The following is a 22,436-nucleotide window of genomic DNA, read 5'->3' as shown; positions in this document are numbered from 1 at the left end:
CTTTATTTTGTTTTCACAGTTCCACCAAAGATCTCTAATATCTCCTCGGACATCACCGTGAATGAGGGCAGCAACGTGACCCTGGTTTGCATGGCAAATGGACGTCCTGAGCCTGTCATCACCTGGAGGCACCTCACCCCAACAGGTAAGAGACTGAACTGGACTCGACTGCATGGCTGATTTGTGAACTGTGCAGTAGTTTCCTTCTCTTCCAACATCAACAGAAAATTTCAGTAGCAATACAGGCAACTGTAAAAAAGTGGCAAGAATCTTAAGTGCACTACAAGCTTGTTTTGCAGTGTGATTCCCCAGGCACGATAACCAGGTTGTCCGAAGGAACAAATGAAATTACTTCAGTAGGTGCTCTACAGAATTGGACCTGTAATTCTATTTAGATTTGGTCTTCGTCTAGCTGTCCCAGTCTCTACTGCTGGTAATGCACAGCATGGTGGTGGAGACAAAACGCAGGTGGTGCCAGAGGGGAAAGGATTTCTGTTTAGATATTACATAGAAGATGTTCTTTCCAAAATACATGGCATTTGCTTCCCACTGATTTGCCTTAAAAGGGAGAGGCAAACAGTGGCACACGTTATTTCATGTTCCTCTCCACTTTGGCAGACAGTCTTCCTATGTCTTGTAAGGTGAGTAAAGAAGGCATTTGATCTGCAAGATGAGTGAAGAGCAGGGTGGAGACAGAATAAAGGAGAATTCACTAGCTTTGTTCTGCTACCTAACTGTGCCTTCCACGCTCAAGGACGTGGCAAGCTTGGAAGGAGAATATCTTTTTCAGTAGTCAGACTCCGTGGGGTTAGCATCTTGGGTTGCAAGGAAACGTTCACCCCCTAAAGATTTATAAGTGGGATGGGAACAGGAGATAGGTTTCTCTTCTTCTGTATCATGTCCTTTGAAGAGAGAAGAACTCTCTACCTGATTTCTTTTGCCGTCAGATATTCTTTCATCTGAAATGTGTGGGGAAAGCATTGATTAGCTCCCTATGAATAGTCTTCTGTGTTATTCCCATACATGTAAAGGGTTAAAGAGGGCTTGAGGTAGGCGGTGCACAAGCTTTCTGTATGTGCTACAGACAATCAAGCTATCTGTTGCAATTCAGCAGCTAGAAAAGGGGAGAGCATTGCAGAAAGCAGGTTGGAGAGAGAGAGGTAGAAAGACACATCGGAACAGAGCTCAATCCAAGGGCTTCATCCAGAAGCCTCAGGATTTGGGGCCTGTGGTTCAGATTGGGGTTATTCAGATTTCCTGTCTCATCTCTTCAGCCAAACCAAAGTGCTGCTGAGCTTTCATGTATATGAAAGCCAGATATGAAATTTGCGTTTCTGGCCCATTTCTTGCAACACCAAAAGAAGGAAGATGGGGAAAAACTGCCAGGAAGAGGTGGGAGGAGCAGAGGTGATGAGGAGAGCACTACTCCTCTCTGGTATTATCATTGTTACCTGACTTTCCTCTTCTGCTATTTTCATTATTAAGCATGACTGTGCCATTTGCAAATATAGGGGAATAGAACCTATTTTTTCACCTTTAATTATGTATACAGAATCTTCTGGCTCTGGAATTTCTGCTCTTAAGATTTATTTCATATCAAATCTTCCATCTTACTGCTGCATCAGTCTTTCATTCCTCCCTCTAACTCTTTCTTGTATTCAAGTAGGAGGCACTCCCTAGCTATTCCATGAGCACAGCCTAACATTGTCCAAGTTAAAGGTGTTACAAGGATGCTAGCTTAAATCTTCATATAGACTAAGGCCTGGTACATGTGAGATGTGTTGTTCAAAGCAGTAATAAGAAGATTCATGTCCTGACTCATCACTTTGGTTGCGTGTTCGTGCTTTGTTTTTTTTCCCAGTTGTACCGCCTACTCCATTGTATCAGACACAGACTGCTTTTCTCCCTTTTAAAAATGCTCCTGAAAGCAAATCTTCATTCTGGTGAGCAACAGGACTGGGGAATCCCATCCCCGCTTTCATTCCAGGGTCAGTTTTCCTGGGTCTGTTGTTTAGTTTTCCAGCATACCCCTTCACGCTTTTTCTCCTCTGCTGCGTGTCTCAGAGGTGTTGCCTTGTTAGCATCCCTCAGTGCCGTCTCACTGACCCCCTTCCAATCCGTCCTCAGTCCTCCCCTCTACAGTGAAGCCTGCCATGCACCCGCTTCCTAACTGACTAGAGCCAGGGAAGAAGGGCAGGCAGTCCCCCGTCTGTCACCTCCATGTCTCACTGCTTGTTGTGCTCTCTCTTTTTCCTTATCTCAACCCATCTGTTATCTTTTACGGGTACAGAGGAACTGTTTTCAGGCAGACATCAAGTCTTTGAGCAGCATGTAGCCCAATAAGGCACTTATCCCAAAATGGGGGACAGAAGGGCTTCTTTTAAATGTTTTCCTTGAGGTTGACAATTAATATAAATTCCAAATCTATTCCAGAGCTGCTGCAGTTAGAAACACGTCTTATCTTGGAATCTCCCTTTTCCAGAACTGTAAGGCATTTTGGCTCCATTTATGCTAGTTTTGAAGACATCTGCTATGCATCAAAGAGCTATTTTTGATCATTGTAAAAGTTTCTAAAATACATCTCTCTCCTTGGATTTCTTTGCGGCTAAATTTGTGACTGCAGAACTGGAAGAATGAGTGTTACTGAGCTTGTGTAGGAGGTTTTGAATGGACAGGTTGTGAAATTAAACCAGCATTGGGGGGTGAGAGGGCCAAATTACTTTTTCTTGGTGCACCCTCCTCAAGGACTTCATTCGCGAATTTGTCTGCTATTTCTTTCATTCATTCATTTCATCAACAGTGTTGGCTAATTACCTGAGTTAGGACTACAGAAATTATTTATTTCTTGTTGGATGGGAAGTGGAAGATACAAATGCAAAGGGAAAGCAGTGTTGCTACTTACGCAAAGAAGGCAGGATGCATATGGTAGTTCATTTAAATGCTGCTGGGCCTCAGGAGTGATCATAGCCCACTCATCTGCCTATCTGGGAATTTTAAAAAATCGCTTTATAAAATGGTATATCGCTTCCTTTGCTGGTCCTTCAGTGAGCAGTTGAACTAGGCATTTTTCTCACGTCAACTATAAGTCCCCAAGCCCTGAAGCAACTCCCTCCTTACCCTATGAGATAGCTAAAGTGTGGCTGAGACTGTTGACTGTAGCACTGACACCTGTGAGGAAGGCAGGTAAGGGGAAAAATGCTTTAATAATTCTGGTGGTGAATGAAAATACAGATCAGCTTTAATTTAATGAAAGTAGGAATGGCATTCCTTGGAACAATGCCAGTCCTCGCTCTCCACTTCCATGCCTCTTCAGATCATTGACTGATTGGGCTTTGGCAGAGCAGGTGGAGAGAGTTAACCAGACCCTTTTCTTCCTTATCTGACAGGCTATTATGCTGTAGGACATTGGCAGCCTGGTTGAACTAGTTGTGGATAGTTTAATAGTCATTGCCTGGGAGCACAAACAGCTTCATTAGCTCTTCTCCTCCAGTCAGCAGAGCTCTCTTCTGGGATCGCTGACCTGCAGCTTCTAGCAACAGGCCAGCACCTCCCTGCTCATAGTCTGATCCCTTTCCTGGGGTTCAGGACATAAGCCACAGGCCGTGCACTATGACTTTTGCCATCCCGGTTTGTGATGGTAAACCATGGAAAAGACCATAGCAGCCCTCTGAACTGGATTTGTCAGGAAACTGTGATTTGTTCAGTTAGAGTTTGGATGAGTATTGATAATTTCCTACACAGACTACGGGAGTTAGCACATGTCAGTGTTAGAAATATTTCACATGGGGATATATTATAGTCTCTCATCTCTTGAAAGGGACAAAGTCCAGATTTCCTCCTCTGTGACGTTGTGTGAGGAGTGGGTGTTATCCTATTGTTTTCTTCTCCTTAATATTAACTCATAACCTACGTGGTCCACGGCCCACAAAGGTATAGATTATTTTTTCTTACCGAATGCAGTCCAATCAAATTTCCAGTAGTTGCACCACAGCCTGGACAGGGTCCCAGCTCAGGGTTATATATCATTTATCACGCTGACACGTTCTGTGTGAGCTACCACAGGCAGCCTACCCATCTATGGGTAGTTATGTTAGGAGATGCTCTGTTTTCCCTGTACCAAGATAACAGCTAACACAGCCAAGAAAAGAATCCAGTAAGATGGTTTACAGATGGTAGGCATTGCCTGCTTTTGAGCTCATCTTAGTTTTACTTCACGTCTTTCTTGATTTATGTTTATTCAGGCTAATGCGACTTCTCCCTACCCATAAGCTGCTGAGATCACAGTCCAGAGGCTTTAACATTTATCATTCCTCATCTCTCCATCTTATTCAGAGCAATGCTGAATGCCTGGTTGACTGAAAAAGAGCTTCCTGGGAAAAATAAAGATTCATGTATGTTCATGTTCTTATCAATAAACTCCTTCTCAACGGAAGCCCTAAAGAACGGCCCCTTGTGAATTGGATTAGCAGCAATATGAACATGGACAGTTGTTGCAAGGTCTTTGCGTTACCAGAGATCTCACTGCCAAGCCTGCTGTCCTGGATGGGCAGACAAACACAGAAGGAAAAGGCAGCTCCTGTCCTGAGCAGCTTGTACTCAAGTTAACAGAAACAGTCCTATTCAGAAAGAAGTGTCTGCTTCTTTCCCACAAGGCATCATTGGTTGAAACCTCCCCAAGGGCCTCGCTCATGGGCACCGTGGCAAGTGCTGTGAGATTGGTACCCATGTGTGGTGGCAGCCTGAGAGGTGGTGGCAGGGAGACAAAGCTATATTGATCCCTATGGGGCTCAGCGCAAGGTTGAACAGTTGAGGCTTTTACTGGTTGTGCATAACCAGCTACGGAGCAAATAATTCCGTTTTCCTAGAGCAACTATAGAGTGTGAAACTTGTATAAAATCACCAGGTGTCTCATTCCTGATCCAACTTCCCCAGCCTCGGCCCAACAAGGCCATTTGATAGAGAACAGTCTGGATTCTCCCAAATTCCACCTGACAGTCTAAAGATTACCCACTTTGGCTCAAAAAGGAGCTTAGTTATTACAGTGGTAATCACAGCATAAAAACCAGTCTAGAGCAAAGCAGGTAAGTATTGATTGCAACACCTGAGTTTCATGTCACAGCATAAAATGAAAGGAGATGGGAAGGCTTGTCAAATATGCCAGTCTGATTCTCCCTAGAGGGTGCTAGAAATTCTTATTGAGTCTTAGAGAATTTACCATAGCCTGGGAAGTTTAGAAGGGATAGAGAATACAGAATAGTGCCTGCATGCTCTGTGTAATTGAGATGGTATACATATAATATGTTTATAAACAGCTGTAGAACTCATTGCCATGGAAAGTTATTTAAAGACGAGAACTTGGCAAGACTCAAACAGTTTGTGTGTTCCTGAGGATAATGTGAACAAATCTGGATATTCTTGTTATTCACAACAGAAATATTGAAAAGGATGTTAAACTTCATGCTTTGGGGCTCAATTACTAGAGATCAGGATGAGACATAAACTGAAGGAGACAGATTATCTCACACCCCCGCTCACTCATGTATCTTCATTCAGTGCATGCCAGTCTCCTTGTAGGGCTGAACACTGAACATGAAGGAAGCAGGGAGCTTAAGAGTCAAGATGGCTACATAGTTCACATGGGCAACTTTGATCTTTATGTCTTGTGTTTATTTGCCTCTCATTGCTGTCTAAGCCGGAAGCCGTGCTAGTGCACTTCGTGTTGCACAGGAGAAGCCAGTTTATGACCAAAGAAGATAACAAACAGAAACCCCTCAGCCAGAGTTACCACAACTCAACCCTGTAGGCGCTAGGTGGTGATGAGCAGGAAGGGGATTTTCTGGTCATCTAAACCATTTGGATTTAGCCCACTTCTCTGCTGCACTCTTTAAACCTCAGTAAAACATCTGTGAAGAGGAGGAGGAGTGTTGTTTTGGGCGGGTTTTGTGGTTTGGGGTTTTTTTACTGTTGTTTGGGTTTGGTGGGGTTTTTTCGTGGTGTTACTGTGACAGCTCTTCTGATGTCACGTCCTTTTCCCCTTCTATCTGCTTTTGTCCGATCAGGAAATTTTAGATTTACAAGGTATTTGTTTGACCCTGCATTTTAGGATGCTGGTAAGCAACTGATGATTTTTAACCAGGTCTCTTTTTCCTCCTTTATTTTTTTTCTTGCACCCTCAAAATATTCTCTGGCAAAAATGTGGTCACACCTTCCACAAAGACCTCTCACTTTGCCTCTTATACACTCTCTCTTTGTTTTAGGACTCTGTCTGAGGTGTCTTTTTCTCTCTTGGTCTAGTCCTCATCTTATCCAACATTATAGGGGAAAAATAAAGAAAAGGATGCTGGCTCACAAGGAGCCTGGGAAACAAGCCAATGTTTCAGCTCTTTCAGGGCTTCTCCAGAATGCATTCAAAGTTGTTTCAACCGATTTGCTTCCCAATTCCGCTGGCTACGCATTTTTTACTTTTTTAGAAGTCCACTTCTTAGCACATGGCCCACAAGCAGGAGGCCCCCTGCTCCTTTTCTCACCTATAATAAGCTTAAGTCCTGCATGTGCTCACTCCCCAACAGACTGGAGAGCTTTGATTTCTTCCTTCTGTGCCCAGAGGGAGACATACACTGCACAGAGATCCCTCCACAGTTCCCTGGGGAACAGGTGAATAAGTCTGCTGCAAGGAAGGAATTTGCCCTGCTGCCTTCAGCAGTGGTTGGAGGGGAACATCTGGAGTCTTCTTATCAGTGCTTGACTGCTCCACCTCTGACAAGATTTTCTGTGCTGTTGCTGGGAAGATGTGGCAGTTGTGTACCAAGTTAGTGGCTTTCCTGCAACAGAAATGCTGTTCTTTACAGCTAGTTGGAGTCTCGTAGAGTTGCCTCCATTTTTCCTTCTCCCAGACGGGTACCAATTATAGTCAGCCATGGTGTTAGAGTCTTTTCCATGGTGCTTTAAAGGCTGAGCTGGTTTGTGTCCATGTGAGAACTTTCATCCACCTACATAAGAGCAGCATTTTTCTAGTTCATTGCATGCTGTAATATTGCTGTCTGTGCAGTGCTGTGCAGTCACTACCTCTACCCTCAAGGCTAGTACTTCTCAATGGAGACATTCCTGATTAGTAGGGACTTTCAGGAATAGCTAGCTGCTTCTTTCTCTCCCCTCCTTCCATGAGCCAGTCTTGAAGGATCAATGAATACTGGAGGTGGGAGTGAACACCGAGTACCCAAGAAGATGACAGTTCAAAATCTTCCATGATTAATGATGACAGGACAAGAAATGGCCATACACTACCATAAGCAGGATCTTAGCAGCAGGTTGATGAACGTTACCGTATTCTCCATCGTTCCCACCAGCACAAACCTATTGAAATGAAGGGACTTTCCCGTCATGACTAGGACAAAAAGAGGAAAGGTCTGCTGCTTGCTCTGCCTGGGGTGCTAGATGCTGTCTGTCTTGCCCTCCTTCCTACCAGCCTTCCTTGTGCTCCAAACCTGCCATCAAGCACTCTTGTATCCTACCTATAAGTAGTCAACTACAGCAAAACAAATTGTCTGGAGAGAATGTTATTGAGTGCAAGACATTGACAGTGCGTGTGTGTTATTGTGTCTCCCTCTAGTGATCTGAACTAATGAGTCTGCTTTGGGTCTCGTGCTTGGAGCTTCTTGTTTGGTGACAGAGGGTCTCTGAGTTCACGGGGGCAAAAGGCTGATATTTTAGGACTGGGTCGCATTTCCCCTCCCATCTGGAGGTCATCTTCCCCACTGGCAGCTCCATGTTTACAGCTGTAGTTTGCATCTGAAAATTTAAATGTGCTTGTAAAGATACAGGGAGGTTGAGTGTGAATTAAAGGGAGAAAAAAATCACAGCATTTTAACTTTAATACTTTCAATTCAAACATCCTTAAGAAAGCTATCCGTAAGAAGAAAATGGAGAGGCTGCGGTATTTTACCCCTTGTAGCTGTAATCTATAAGTACTTTCACTTTAGGCAAGCATATTTCTCACTCTCTTCACAGTAGGAGAGAGACACACTAATAAAAGGGGAAAGTTAAGGTAGTAGCTTATAGCTGTTCCCTGCATTTTTTTCATTTAAAGAGAGAGACTTCACGATTTTTGTTGTTATGCTGTTATGTGGCTTCAGCGTGACTTCAGTTGATCTCAGTGGCTTCACTGACTTCAGGGCCTGATATACTCTGAATTGGAGCCAGAGCTACTGTCTCCTTTCATCTAAGGACCCTGGTGAGCATGGATGACAGCATCTACTGCAGCACACGGGTCCTGCCAGGACAGTGATGTCTGGAAGGAGTTTTCCGTACAGCCCCAAAGCTTTCACCCCTTCCAGCTTCTCCTGCACGGTCATCTGACTGTCTCTTGCTCTGCGTCTACCCCCACACCAATCCCACTAATGAAGCCGCTTGGCTTATATATCCCAGCTCTATTGATAGCTGGGAAATAGTGAGAGAGAGAGAATGGAGGGATGCAGGGGAAAGAAGGATTATTTGCAAGAATCTCCTGAACAGAGATAGACCTAGGGCAAAGAAAAAGCCAGCTTTGGGGACAAGACATCCCAAACCTGCTTGCCATGATGACCACAGCAAGGTCAGGTGTTACTCAGCCTCCTGCGGTGTGGAGCTTTTTTCCCAGCTCTGAATATAGTTGTAGTGGGAAGTGGGAGTCTCCCAGCTGAAGGCAGTGAGCTATTTTGGTAATGCAAGGCTGCAGCAGGCCCTGGTGTTGTGAACACTTGTGCTCTTTTTCTCTTCCCCAGCCTCCTTTCTGAGCATTTCAGAAATGTGTCTTCAGAACATCCCTCCCTTTCCCATCTGAAGAAAAACATGAGAGACTGAAAACATGATTCAGGGATTTTTTTAGGAGGTGCATGTTCAAAAGTGGTGTTCTTATTTCTTCTCCGGTTACTTTTTCTTTCTGAACAGCGCCTGAAAAATATGACTCTTCTCATGCACTCGGTATTTTTTCATGCACTGGCTGAACAAATCATCCTTTCTCGTAAACTCGCAATGAGTGCCCACCACAGTGTTACTGCAGCGCGGGAGCAAAGCAGGGAGGCTGGGAGGGGATGGTGAGTGCAGGCTCATCCAGGGAAGCAAGAGGAGCTGCCATCTGAAGCAGCCTTTGAAGTAAGTTCACGTTCAGTTTGGGGTGACCTGAGCCAATTCAAGGATGAGCATATCCTGACAAAGGATCAGCACAAGCTGCAAGCAAGAAAAAGTGTAATGCAGGTAATGATGGCCTGGGAAAGGCATCGATCGTGAGAGATTTCAGTTGTCGTCGTATTGACTGACAGCATGTGTCTGGCTGAGAACTGCTGGCAGGGTCATCTCAGTACGTGTACCGTAACGGTCAGCATATGTTGTTACCACCGTCCTTAGCTGCTGTGCAGGTTGTAGATCTGTAAAAGCCACACGAGTATGCAGGTGCACGTTGCTGTATGCATTATTTGTGAGCATTTTACTATGTGTTCATTTGTATGTTCACCGTGCTGGTGCCTGTGCATGCCTTTTGCTGCACAGGTAAGCTTTTTGATGTTTACCAGCCTTATGCGCCAATCTCAAAGGCTTGCACTTCCTTAATGGTAGAATTGTGAAACATAGCGGTAAGCATGAAAAATAAAAGCTGGGGAGAAGAAAGGCAGTATTCTGAGTCATATTGTACCTGCCATCCTTTGACTGTGGGGCATGGATCTGTACAGCTGTCCAAAGCCTGTCTGTACAACCTAAACTACAGCTGCACGAAGGGGACAGAGAATAAGTATTTTTAGTGTCAGTTGTGACACAAGTCAAAATTTCAGAAATTCCCTGAAGTGCAGAAGCTCAGATCAGGCTTCAAACTTTGCAACTCCGGCGTCTCTCCAGCACGCTCACTTGTATCTGCTGCGTTTATCTCTGCTGTACTTGGGCATCTTCCAAGCAAATAAATAATTGGTTCCTGCTTCTGTCTCCCCTTCTGCCCAAGGGACTTAAAGTTAATTTGTGCTGACTATTAGTCTTTGGGTAAAGGCTGCTATTGTAAAAAGGAAGTCAGGGCATATATAGATAGATAGGTGGTCCTTGCACTGTGAAATTGTAAGTGCCTCCATTTCCTGTGGGGAGATCTACAACCACTTGACTGCTGTGAGAAGGATTCCTTGCAGCTCTTGGGAGGTTTCCAGGGGATGACACAGGTGGAGATGGGAAGTCCACATTCTCCACACATTCCCTCAGCGAGCCCCAGCTCAGAAGCTGGAGCAGCATGTACTGCAACTTGGGTGCAATACAGGCACATGGAGAGGCAAGTCTCTCCGTGTGAGAGGCTGGCTTGTGCCTCAGGAAATGCCAGGATGGGTCTCTGAGCCCATGCAAAGAGCAGGGGCTGTAAGGGACTTGGGGACAAAGAAAAGTCACATTTGCCACGCAGCACCTCCTGTGTGAGACGAGGGAAGGAGACTGTTAACTTGAACAGACAAAAGTAATTAGAGGAGTAAAATAATAGATTAATGAGCAGCCAGTGTCAGGGGAACTTATTAATTATCAGTAGAGGATTTCCTTCAATGTGCAGGCTGGCCGAGGGCATGCAAGATAGCAACCAAAACTCTAGTCCCGTTTAAGGAAACTGCTGGGGAATTAGTGGTGCCGGGTGTCTGGAGAATGACAGCAGAGGTTGAGTTAAATGCTTCCTTTGAATCTTGTGTTATGTGTGGCTCAGGTAAGGGCTAGGGACAAAGGGGATCTGGGAAATGCTAGATTGTATCTAACTGATGTTAATAATGGCTCCATAAAAATACTCTGATAAGAACACATTAAAGTTGCACAGTTAAGTACTCACAAGCCAGGTAAGGTGAGATTTAAGGTTACAAATGCAACCTTAACTCTTCTCCTGCTGAGTGTACCTTAGCAGGCGGCCTCTAATTAAGGGGCATCAGGCTATTTCTCAAGTAATATATCATAACATTGGTTAATGCTCTCTCCGGCTTTGGACAGGTGCACACAGTGTCTTGTAATGTTGTGGTTTTGTCTGTGTGTGCCTGGTGAAACACCGAGTCCATTTTAATTATGGCACTGAGAATACTGCATTAGTTGTACTTGATCTGAACATGGTGGTTTAGACACAGGGCCCATTTAGACTGTTTAGATAAAAGGCAACCCACTGTCCATTCTCTCAGGTCACCATTTCATGTGTCAGAAGTAGGTGTGGAAGATGTTGACATTAGCTGCAGGTAGTGTTGAATATGGGTTTTCCTTTCTAAGGACTGATTTCACCTCCTTTAGCTCAACATATTGTGCTTTTTTTTTTTGCCTTACTGAAGCATTCAGACTGTTCACAGGGTAAGATGTTACTCTGTCCCATCAGACTGTGCCACAACATATGCCTTTCTTCTGTCACCCAAGAGACAACTGTTCCTGTATGAGTGTATTTTCCTTTTAGGACTCCTACATTTACAACTTCCAGACTTATTGCATGTACAATGGTTGAGATATAATGGGAAAGAGAGAAAATGTAAAGGGCAAATCTGTTCTTGGGGAACATTGCAGAAGTGAACAGATTCAATGGGTTTAAACCACACATTGTCGATCTGCCATCCTTCCTTGATAGTAATGCTGAGTTGTTAGCCTGCCCGTTGAACACAAAGTCCTTGGAGGGGAAGCCATTCCTTCTGCTGTGTAAGTCCTTGAGTAAAAATCTCTGTCCTTCCCTGCAGACCCTTACTGCAGTAGTCTTAGATTTCTCACAAGCCTCTCTCCATGTGTCTGGCAAGCACGACCTGCAGCACCCCCTTTCAGAATTGTTGAACTATGAGTGTCGTCAAATCTGTTGGGCATCGTGTGAGTTGGGGTGTAGACTTGCACATATGTTTGTGAGTGTCTGAAGCAGTTTGGATGCCCTGAGCTTTATTTTTTTGCACTGTGGATCACTATCCAAAGAACAGGTGGGGTGGCAGGAATGGCAAAGGCAGCAGTTTTAGCAGCAGACAGAGATCTGTAGATATTTTTAAAGGTTTCCAAATGTGTGTTGGGTTGTCCCCAGCAAGAAACAGTCACATTGTGAGAGCTGTCCCTTAGAGGCAGGTGCAGGCTGGTCAGCGTGGAGAAGAAGCTCATCAAGAGGGTTATGTGTGAAAAGGAAAGGTCACACAACCCCAGGTGGCCCTTCAGGAGACAGGCACTGGCTGGCCACAGGGGAGCAGAGCTTACGCGCAAGGTATGAGAGAACAACTGGAAGGAGGAAAAGCAGAGAAATTTCATAGAAAGCCCCTGGCACGGTGAAATATGCTGATTAATTTCCACAGACCTGCATGGATCTGAAGTGAGCTAAAAATTTCCTCACTCAGAGACTTTGGGGATCACTGAGCAGAGTTTGTTTAAAAGAAATGAGCTTCATCTGAGAGGTTTTGCAACTTCTGCTAATGAGAGTCTGTCTGTCAAACTTAAGTGGCATCAAGTGGCTCAGAACAAGGGCTCTTGGGCGTTAAATGGTTCCTACCAAATACCAAGCCCATTACCATGATTGGCTGTTATAGCCCTCTAAACGGCAAAAGTGATTAAATTGGTCGTTATGAAACACTAAAGATGCATAATTATGAAAAATAAGGCTTGAGTGAGAGGAGATTTCATCTCACTCACTGCTTTGTATCTCAAGGAAGAATCAATGTAGAAATGTTTTAAAAGCAGCCAAGGGTTGCCCCTTGTCTGGTTTTCTGCTGACAGTCTGGGATTCATGAATGTGTTTGGAAGTGAGGGTGTTTCTCCAGTCTCTAGGCTGATACACGAGCTGGAGACCGAATGTCCCAAGTTCCCCTCTCCACATAAGATTGAGTTTCTCCTGTGTCACAGAGGGTTTGGGTCCCTACTATCCTTCACTCAGACTTGTACTCAGAGGGAAGTCATCTTTTCTTGGTAATGTGCCATAGCATACTTCTAACCCATCCAGCTGCGTAGAGCAATGAGGTTGGGTCCTGTCAACAGAGAGAGCACAACCAGCCCTGCTGAAGCCTCAGCAGAGCAGCATACGGCACCATGGGTGGGCAAGGGAGGTTATGCTGGGCAAGGGCAGCTCCAGCAAATCCATGAGTGCTAAAGCAGTAACACATTGGCGCATTTAGTAGACTGGGAAGTCAGAATTAAGAATTGGGAGGGTTTCAGCAGGAAACTGCTGTGGGAGGACCTTGAGATGCTACCAGTGCCAAGCAAGCCCAGCTCTGCCTGGCTCTCCCTCCTGTTTTCTAAGGAGAAGTCCAGTGCATGACTTTCCTCACTCCCCCAGGCACATCAGGCACTCCTGCCTTATCCAGGAGGGACATCCTCAAAGTGTCAAGCTCAGGGGGTGCCGCAGGCATGGGCACAAGTACGTTTTATCCTCCTGGGAAACCCTCAGCTGCTCCAGAAGGCCGTTCTCCATGCCCTGGAGAGGGGCTTTCTCGGAGGCAGTTTAACAAAGGCCGACTGCAAAAATGAAGTGTCAGGTCTTCTGTCACTGATGTTTGGTCAGTGTGTACAAGAGGGCAGGGGGCACTGAGTATCCAGGAAACTCTCTACAGGCGGGCGAGGGGGTTGAATAAAGAGTTGCCCAGCTCTTATGCCTCTTTGAGCTTAGGGTGTCACAGGGGTGTCGGGGGAAAGGGTTGTAAAGTTCTGCTGGTGAAAAAGGGAGGCCTTTTGCCTTCAGAGCAACTCACGCTCCTGTTGTTGGGCAACTCTGAGGATGAGACCAGTGCTTTACAGCCTTCCTGCTCTCCCAGCCCTGCCTCCCAGCTGGGCCAGTACCCCCCACTGCTGCTTTGGAGCACCCCTCAAATGTAGTTCTCCCATTAAAAAGCTGGAATAACACCAGGCACGGAGCAGAATACATGCATGATGGTTTTCCAGCACAACTCGGTCAACCCAGACTTCCTAAAGCCTTAATGTTCCCGGTTTGCACAGACCTTCAGCAGAAACAGGTTATTTATTTATTCATTTTACTCTCTTTTTAGTTCTCTTTGGTGCCACCCCAGCCCTAGAAGAGTTTTATACCCTCCTTAGAAAGAGTAATAGTGGTGCTGAGTTATCCACAGCCTCCAGGGCCCTCTGCTCTCCTTGAGTCGCTGCACTTCTCTCTAGGTGAGCGCTAGGCGAGTCACTGAGCCCATGTCCTTGTTTCTCTCGTTGAAACTAAGTGGTCACGAGGGATATGCTGGTATTAATGTTCCCTTACTCCTGTATCTGATATGTAATGTACCAGCAGATTCTACCCAAAACTCCACTGACCATTCATCTCCTTCATCTATCTGTCAGTCCCTTCTCTCCTTCCTTCCTCGTGTGACAGCTGATGTTGAGTATCTTTCAGGAACTTGATTTGTTTGTGGATCATATGCCTTTAAAAAATGATCAGATGTGGCTTGGTATCAGCGTATGTCATTTAAGGCATTAGTCACTTCTAAGAAAATATTCCGTGTGTGTGTTTCATCTATGGCATTATTCACATCCCAGAAGACAAGTAATGTCATCTGCATATGTATGTGAGAGTGTGTGAGCCATCTAGTCAGCTGATTTGCCATATAAAATTGTCTTTTCCCCAGTACTCCTGTGGCTGCTGTAGTCAAAATAAAATGTGCCGTGTCTTAAATGGAAAGCCAAGTATCTCTGCCTTTTGAAGAGACTGCATTCTTCACAGAGATAAAGTTGTAACACACCTCTTGGCACCTACCTGTACATCCAAATCTGGGCTACTCAGCCAAACTTGATCTGTCTGAAAAATTACTTGTGTTAACTTAAACCAAGTTAGAAGCATCCTGAAAAGTTTCAAACCCCTTTTGAGGTGTTGAACAGAGGGCAGCTTGTAAAAATGGATTGATTTCATTCCTTAGATGTTTTTCTAACTTTTTTCATGGCTTCTTGGAATTTGCACAAAGTTGTTGGCTTAAATCCCCAGCTGTACTGGAAAAGATTATTCTCTGTAAGGGTGAATGTTTTTCATGATTTCTGGTTATGGGGATGCAGAAGTGTTTCATTATTGCAGCTCTCATCCAGAAAACAGTGACCACTGTGAAGTTCCTTGCCCACACAGTAGCTTGTAGGCATTTAGACAATGTCTACATTGAAAATTCTTCCAAAATGATGAATTAAATTGTCTAAGACTTCCCATATTATTGGCCTAACTTACGCTAAAATATAATAGGGTTGTGGTTGCCATTATTTGTGGACTTGACACTACAGGTGTGTGTATCAGGACCCAGATTACTTGAAGATTAAGCTTTCTCGCTTGAAACACTTCCCTGCAGGAAAAAAAACATAGCCCAGATGCCTCAAAGTCCTTAATTTGTGTTCAGGGAACAGTTTTTCACGAAAGTATGTATTACAGAGCTTGGAGGAGAGAATGAGTCAAAAAGTGGAACCTTTTCGCAGGAATTTCTCATTTTATAATTTGGTCTGTAAACCTCAACTGCGTTTTAATCAGTTGCTCTTGACAAGGATGACACTGATGACAAAAAGTGGGCTGGGGACAGGGGATAAACTCAGTTATATAACCCAAGTTCTTTTCATATAGTTTGGAAAGGCCTCAAGACTTCCTCAAAGTTCACAGCCTTCACAGCCAGGATGTCAGTATCTGGAAATTGTACAGAGAATTGTACCTAAACAGGGAGGTTACATGTTTCCAGCCTAAAAATGATTATACCAGTGGCAAATATTGGCTTCTGACTGTGGACTTACTTGTTTATCTTTGTCACATCACATCACTCCATTTTGCTTATATGTTGTCTCTCCATTTGCCAATTCCTATTTTAATCCAGTGGTTATAAAGCGTCAATAAATCTAGAGGGAATGTTGAAATTCCCTGTTGCAAATTCCCTGTTTCCCCCTCTCAAACCCTATCTTGGAGGTTCAAATTCAAGGTTATAAACAGAATCCACTTCAACGCATCTTCACATTGCTATGGCAAATGGTGTGCATTGTCTTTAAGATGCTGGAAATAGGTTCCCAAGGAGACAGCTTCATTCAGGAGAGTTGTCCAGAACAGATTTTCTGAAAGTGACTAGAAATATAAAAGTACTGTCAAAATACTAACATTAGCAAGGGCTACTCATTTAGCTGGCTACCCTGCAAACCCAAAGACCGGACCACCTACTAGCTGTTATTTACTAGACATCAGCCTAGTAAAGGTGAGGACACGGCAAATGACTATGTACCAAAGCAATCCCTCTGTTACTTGACTGTCCTTTTTCTGACCATTTGTAACATAGGCGCTTTCCTCTCCAGAATTCCCCAGGTCAGGAAAATAAAATGGAGTGAGGTACCCTTGTCAATAGCTCTTCTTTCAAAGCCTGCTTAATTTATATGCAGGCAATAACTAAATGATGCCTGTGGGGAAAGGCAGCAGAGACAGGGCTGGTTGAGCAATTTTAAGCAATCCTTTCCCATATGCATTTTTCAGTGTTCTGAAGGCCATTTTAAAAGGTAACTTTACTTTAAATTCCTGGACTTGCAAAAGTGTGAAGGAGCAGGGTTATTATATATCCTCCAACATGCAGCCCCCATTAAGTGTCTGAAAGAGAGTGCAGCTTGTACTGATGTGTTGTCCAACAAGGTAAGAACATTTGCTGTCTCAAGATGCTGTTCCCTAGAGGAGTATGGCAGTCTCCAAAGCGTTTGCCCTATAAACGTGGTGCTCAGGATCCTTGCTGGATCCCCTCCTTATGCCAGGAGCTGGAATTTCAGGGGCTACGAGAGTGAAAGAGTGGTAGTTGTCAGAGAGCTTGAAGCAGATGCCCATGGGGGGGAAGGGGGCTGCCCTACGTGATGCCTGTCTCAAGCAGGAACGCAGCATATTGGCGTTTCACAAACAGCATCCCTGAGGGCACCAAGACTGCGGCTCGTCCTGCTTCTGCTTCTTTAGCTCATTAAATAAGCACTGCTGTGGGATTAAGGCTGATCAGGCCTGAAGACTGACCCTCCCAGCCATAGAACATCTTCCGCACTTTGCCCTTCTCCACTTTCCAAAGCAGGGAAGAGCAAGCCCCTCCTCTCTCTGCAAACACAAAACATTTCCATCGATTTTAGCGGTTGTCACAGGCTATATCCCCACCGTACCACAATGCAGTTATCAGAGATGCTCTCCCCCTCTTCCCACCACCACATTGTACTGGGAATCGACTCTTCTCCCCATATCAACATCAGAAACCAATATTCATAGCCTCCTCCCTCCTCTCCCTTGCTTGGTGCGGGCAGCTGCGCTTCCACCCCCTTCCTGCACTTGAGATACCTGCTGCAACAGGCGGATGGGATCCTCCTGCAGGCTCTTTAATTGAAAGGAATTTCTGTCTGTCCTGGAGATGTCAGGAGGCTGACAGAGACGTGTTTCTGGAAAATAAGGCTTGATCTACAGTGCAACAGGCAGTGTCTGGATCACTGAGAATCCTTCACACTGGCTGGCTGCAGCTGGCTTTTCGATGGGGGACATTAAATTAAGGTGCGGCTGTCAGGCTGTGGGTGCCAGAGACCCCTCCGGCTCGGCTGCCAGCTCTCCCTCTGCAGCGCCGGCCTGCGAGGTGCCATTGCTTCCTTTCCACTTGGTGCTTCCCCTTGCCTGCTGTGCCACTTCCATTTCTGATTCCCATCAATTTGAAACAGAGCCCTGCTGACCCTGCTGACCGCTGCTCATACATCTCCCGGCATGGTTAATAATAATGGCCTCTGTGGGAAATGATGGGCTGAGTCAGAGAAAGGACATAATGATGCTCTGGCTGGGGTAGGCAGAAAGAGGAAAGTGAAGTGACAAGCAGCTAAACAGCAAGAGAGGGGTGTGATGATAAAAACAAACAAACCTGCAAATGTCTAAAAACCCACAGCAACGGCATCCCTGAAACAAATGGGGAGAGACAAGCTTGAGTCCCTGAGGGAGAGAAGAGGGGAAAAAAGAGAGAGAGAGGAAAGCGAGCAGAGAATCGGCCAATAATTGAAATGGCATCAGGGAAGAAAAGAACTGGAAAGCACTGAGGGAAAGACAGGCTTGGAGTTGGCAGGTGGCAAAGAAAGAGGATGAAAGACAGAGGGAGGAAGGAAGACATGGATGTAGAGAGTGAAAGGAAAAGGCAAGGGGAATGGTATATACAGAGCTAGCCAAAGGAAAAGGGTGGTGTACTGGAGGGGAGGAGGGTGGAGGGGAAGAGACCCATGCATTGTCAGAGGAGGAAAAGCAGAGGTGTAGTAAGCCAGGGTAGATAAAGGAGAGAAAACAAGGCGGTTGGGGCTAGAAAGAGGGAGGAAAGAACAAAGCAGTGGGAGATAAAGAAGAGCAAGTTGAAGAGCCCCAGGTCTGCGCTGTTAAAAGTTCACCAAGGAGACACAAAGAACAGGGTTTGAAACACAGAGCACCTGATGGCACCTGCTTCTCCGGGGCTTTACCATTGCCCATCAGCTGCTTGGGATCCGAGTCTAAATTCCAGGGAACTGCATTTTGGTTTTTAATAAGTAGAGTTTGATTTGATGGAAAAGCTTTTGGCCCTGCATTGCAGCCCCACCACCCATAGCACACAGCAGGCAGGTTTGTTGTAGGTATTATCTCCATAGCAATATAGTGGCACCAGCAAGGAAAGCAGCAGGCGTCTGTCTCTTGGTTGGGCAGATCAGCCACTTCCCTGCTCCTTGGTTGCTGGGTAATTGTTTCTAGTGCCTGACCCTCCGCAGAAAGGTAGTTTCCTTCTTTTGATAAAGCAGATCAATGCTGACATCATGTACTGTCAAAGATTTTTCTGTCAGTGCAAACGGTTGCTACTGCCCTTGGTGCTCATCAATAACCATTTATGCCATCATCTGCGCTTTCTGGCTCACTATTTTTTACCCCCACACAGAGGAAATCAGAGGAGATGGTTAAATTTCCTCTCCATAATTTCTGTCCCTTGGCTGGAGTTGGGATGAAGCAGAGTGGCAGTTGTTGGAACAGGACTGATTTCGCTGTGCCACGGGGAGGTTAGCCAAAGCGCGGGGGTTTGTAGGCACATCTTCATCAGGGTTCATCACTCTTCTTAGCTGCTCACATTGCTCAATTGAAGGTCGTTTTGCCAGTGGTCCTCAGTCATCCTTCACTGAAACTCAAGTCCTGGGTTCTGTGCTCACATCTGCCGCTGCCCTCTGGTGTTACAGTGCTTAAGCCAAGGATCTTTCTATGCCCCCTCCCCATTTTTTTCCCCAAAAGTGTCTCCATGCCACTGACCATGAGAATTTTAGATTTGAAGTACTGCTAAGGCACTTTTGGTCTTTTTCATGGGATGGAACAGATACGCATTTACGGTAAGGACCAAAAAGTTTTAGGGTTGGGTTTCGGTTGCACATACGTGTACAAATACAGGGTTTGATTACTTCATATACTCTACAGCATTTGTCAAATGGAGTCATTGGGGCTCTTTCAGGGTAAGGCACAAGAATAAGTCTGAGAAGCAACTGTAAAAAGAACAGAAACACAAAAATGTATTTTTTAAAGATCTGCATCAATATTCATGGAACTATTTTTTATTGCTACCCTTTCCCCCAGCTTTTTTCTAACTCCTTAGAAACCACGCTTACCCCTCCCCTCGTTGGCATTTCAGCTTCCACCCATCTTGTGTAGAGTGTTCAAATAAGCTCTCATTCTATTTTTTTTTTTTCTGGTAAAGATGACAGTCGTTAGTATCAAATACAAGTGTTTGTGGCAGGGAGAAAAGGAGGGACCTGGGTGAGCCTCCTGGCTGGCATTCTGAGGCAGAGATTTGGTTTTCAATTAGGTAACGCTCTCTGAAAACAGGGCTGCCGGAGCACATGGGACAATATTGACTAAAGCACAAAAGAATTCAGTGGGTGACCTTCATGCTCTCGCGTATGTAGCCAGTCAGGATGCATGGTGTGTAAATGCCACCCAATCGGTATTCATTCCGCGTGACTTGTAACCAACCTGCACCAGGGAATGGATGAAAGGCAGCGTTCAGGTATGTAATATGATTATCAGATAATATATCAGACTGCGATTCCACAAAGCCAAAGGGTCAACAAGATTGGAAAATGTATTTTGCAGCTTCTGAGAAGATGAATTTTTGAAGATTAGTGTGTTCTCAATATAAAATGAATAAATAAATACATAAAATAAATAGATGTCATGTAACATGGCTCCCACTTCTCCCTAGCCAAACAGCCGGCTCCCAGGGACACTACTATGTGTGTGGACACCCCCATTCGTATTTGGTCTGGATTGTGTTTACATATACGAAACAAAAGCAAAGTTCTGGCCCCTCGGCTGTTCTCCTGTCAAGGGGTGTAGAGGAATTGTGTGGTTCAGTCCCACTGTTTTTCTTAGCTCTTTGAGACGATGGCCTTCCTTACTGAGACCACAAGATACTCTCCTGTTGGTGGTCACCGTGTTTGGACTCCCAGGGCTTGGAGGCAAGATACTGCCTGTCCATCAGTCCTGGCTCCTGTCAGTAGCCTGCCTAGGGAAGGTTTCCTGCTGGGCGCCTACGTGCTCTTTCCTTACCAGCCTGCCAAAGGTTTGAGTCAAATCACCTTTGCCTCACAAAGTAACGCATATTTTCTCAAGAGTCAGCCTTCACTTGACCTTTGGCTGGATGACCTGACTCCCTCGCATTTGGGAGGATGAGACTGGAGACTGTTACTACCACTGTATGAAGTGGGGGTGTTTAAAGTTTTAGCAAAACACACTCCGCTGTTTGCTCCTGAGAGACTACAGCTGTGGTAACGCTATAAATCATTAACATCAACCTATAAAATGGGTTCCCAGGCATTTGCACTGCTGCTTCTGATCTCTGGTATGAGGAATAGCCTATGATGCCAATCCCTGTCTCAAAGATCATCTGTGTGATCTCACCGGTAGCATTGTTTAGGCTGCTCAAAACCTCCCTCATGTCAAACCACCAAGTTCAAAAAGGGGGAGACAACAGAGGCAGACGGAGGGGTTTTTGGTTTGTAAATGGATGCAGCTGCACAAAAAAAGCTGGGAGCCATTCTCATAAGGCACCCAGAATAGCTGTGCTCTAGTCAGTGAGAGCAGCTTTTAAGACAGACACTTTCTTTTCTCACGGCTCAAAGAGCAAGTAACAAAAAGTAGTAAATCTCAGACAGGAAAAATGACCTCTGAATTTTCTCAGCAAAAAAAGCTGTCTCTCTTGATCTGAAAAAACCCCGTTGCTGGGCTTTGCAAAGAAATATTCCTTACATTAAGGGAAAAAGGGAAGTATGATAAGATTTTATTGTAGCTAAATTTTAAGGCCAGAAGGGATCATCTAGTTTGATTTCACGCGTAGCACAGTCCAGAGAATCTGGCACGGCAATTTCTGCATCAAGTTCATAACATCCATTGGAACGACAGCCCATCTTTCAGAAGGGTGCAGGCGGCAGCCCTGTGGCCCTTCTCCATGGCCTGTGCATGCTCCTCCAAAGAGCCCGAGCACCATGTCCCCTCTCAAGAGCCTTCACCAAACCTGGTGTCCCAGGGACGCAGCCTCCTCCCCTTCCGAACCAGGTTTCCTTTCCATGGAGAGCTTCACACAGCCTGCAGGCATGTGGGGGAGAAGCAGGGGAATGAAAGCTAATGAGGTAAAATATAATCATAGCGCTCCTTCAAACTCACGAGCTGCTCAGATCAGGTTCTGGGAATGGGCTGTCATTTGTCTTTCTTCCAAACTGGTTCAAACTGGCTCACGTTTCCCCCACTGAAATACTCATGATTTGAGTGCCTTAGGTGAGAGAAGCATAACAACTTTGCCGCACTTAGGACATCATTGTCAAACTGAAGGATTGGGGAGGAGCCACTTCACCCAAGGAAAGTATTTGTATTCAGCGACTGCTAAAGTGCAGACAGCTTCCTCTTCACGGGCTCGGAGGGGGGCGAAGCATCCTCTTGTGTTTTGCCTGCTCAGGGAAATGGTTTGAATTTGAGAATGTGAGCAAGGTAAAGAGAGGGGAAATCAGCAGGTGGTTCCTGGGAATGCAGGGCTTTGTGTCCCACTGCAAACACCCCGATGTGGAAGCTGCTCATTTTTACCATTTCTTATGTAACTCTGGAGAGAGAAGACTCTGCGAATAGGTGCGGACAGGAGATCCTAGCCCTGAGGAATGTCCCATGTAGCAAACAGAAAACTTCGTGTAATTTTTGCAAGTTACAGAGACTGTTTAAGTAAACACTGAATAGAGCCGGAAAGGGAGCACTCCAAAGGGTTGCAACATCTGGTTGCGTTTTGGGTTGTTTCATGGCATTAACATGTGGACCTTTTTTGAGGGTCTGACTTTATGTCTTGATGTATGCTAACTTTGGAGCACTGGGATCTGCTACAAACAATAGAATAGACATTGGAAAAGAAAATGCAGTTGGACCTGTGCTGTGCCCTGAAGCCACTGATCAGGCAGTCCTCGGGAGAATGTATCAAGCAAAAAAAATCAAGATCCCCATGAAGAAGGGGGCAGAGAAAGGAAGACGTTGTATAAGTGGGTAG

General features: G+C 45.3%; 1 protein-coding gene across 2 annotated transcripts in view; it reads left to right on the top strand.

Annotated features, from left to right (window-relative positions):
• The window catches only part of LSAMP (limbic system associated membrane protein), a 317,583-nt gene that overhangs the window by 200,017 nt on the left and 95,130 nt on the right, over positions 1-22,436 (top strand). For both annotated transcript variants that reach the window (XM_054183002.1, XM_054182995.1), the window contains exon 3: positions 20-145. In XM_054183002.1, the coding sequence (XP_054038977.1) occupies positions 20-145 (126 nt within the window). The remainder of the gene's footprint in view (positions 1-19; positions 146-22,436) is intronic.

The sequence above is a fragment of the Rissa tridactyla genome, chromosome 1, assembly GCF_028500815.1.
Source record: "Rissa tridactyla isolate bRisTri1 chromosome 1, bRisTri1.patW.cur.20221130, whole genome shotgun sequence".
NCBI classification, from domain to species: domain Eukaryota; kingdom Metazoa; phylum Chordata; class Aves; order Charadriiformes; family Laridae; genus Rissa; species Rissa tridactyla.
Note: the sequence above shows the minus strand (reverse complement) of the source record. Positions and strands in the feature narration are given on the sequence as shown.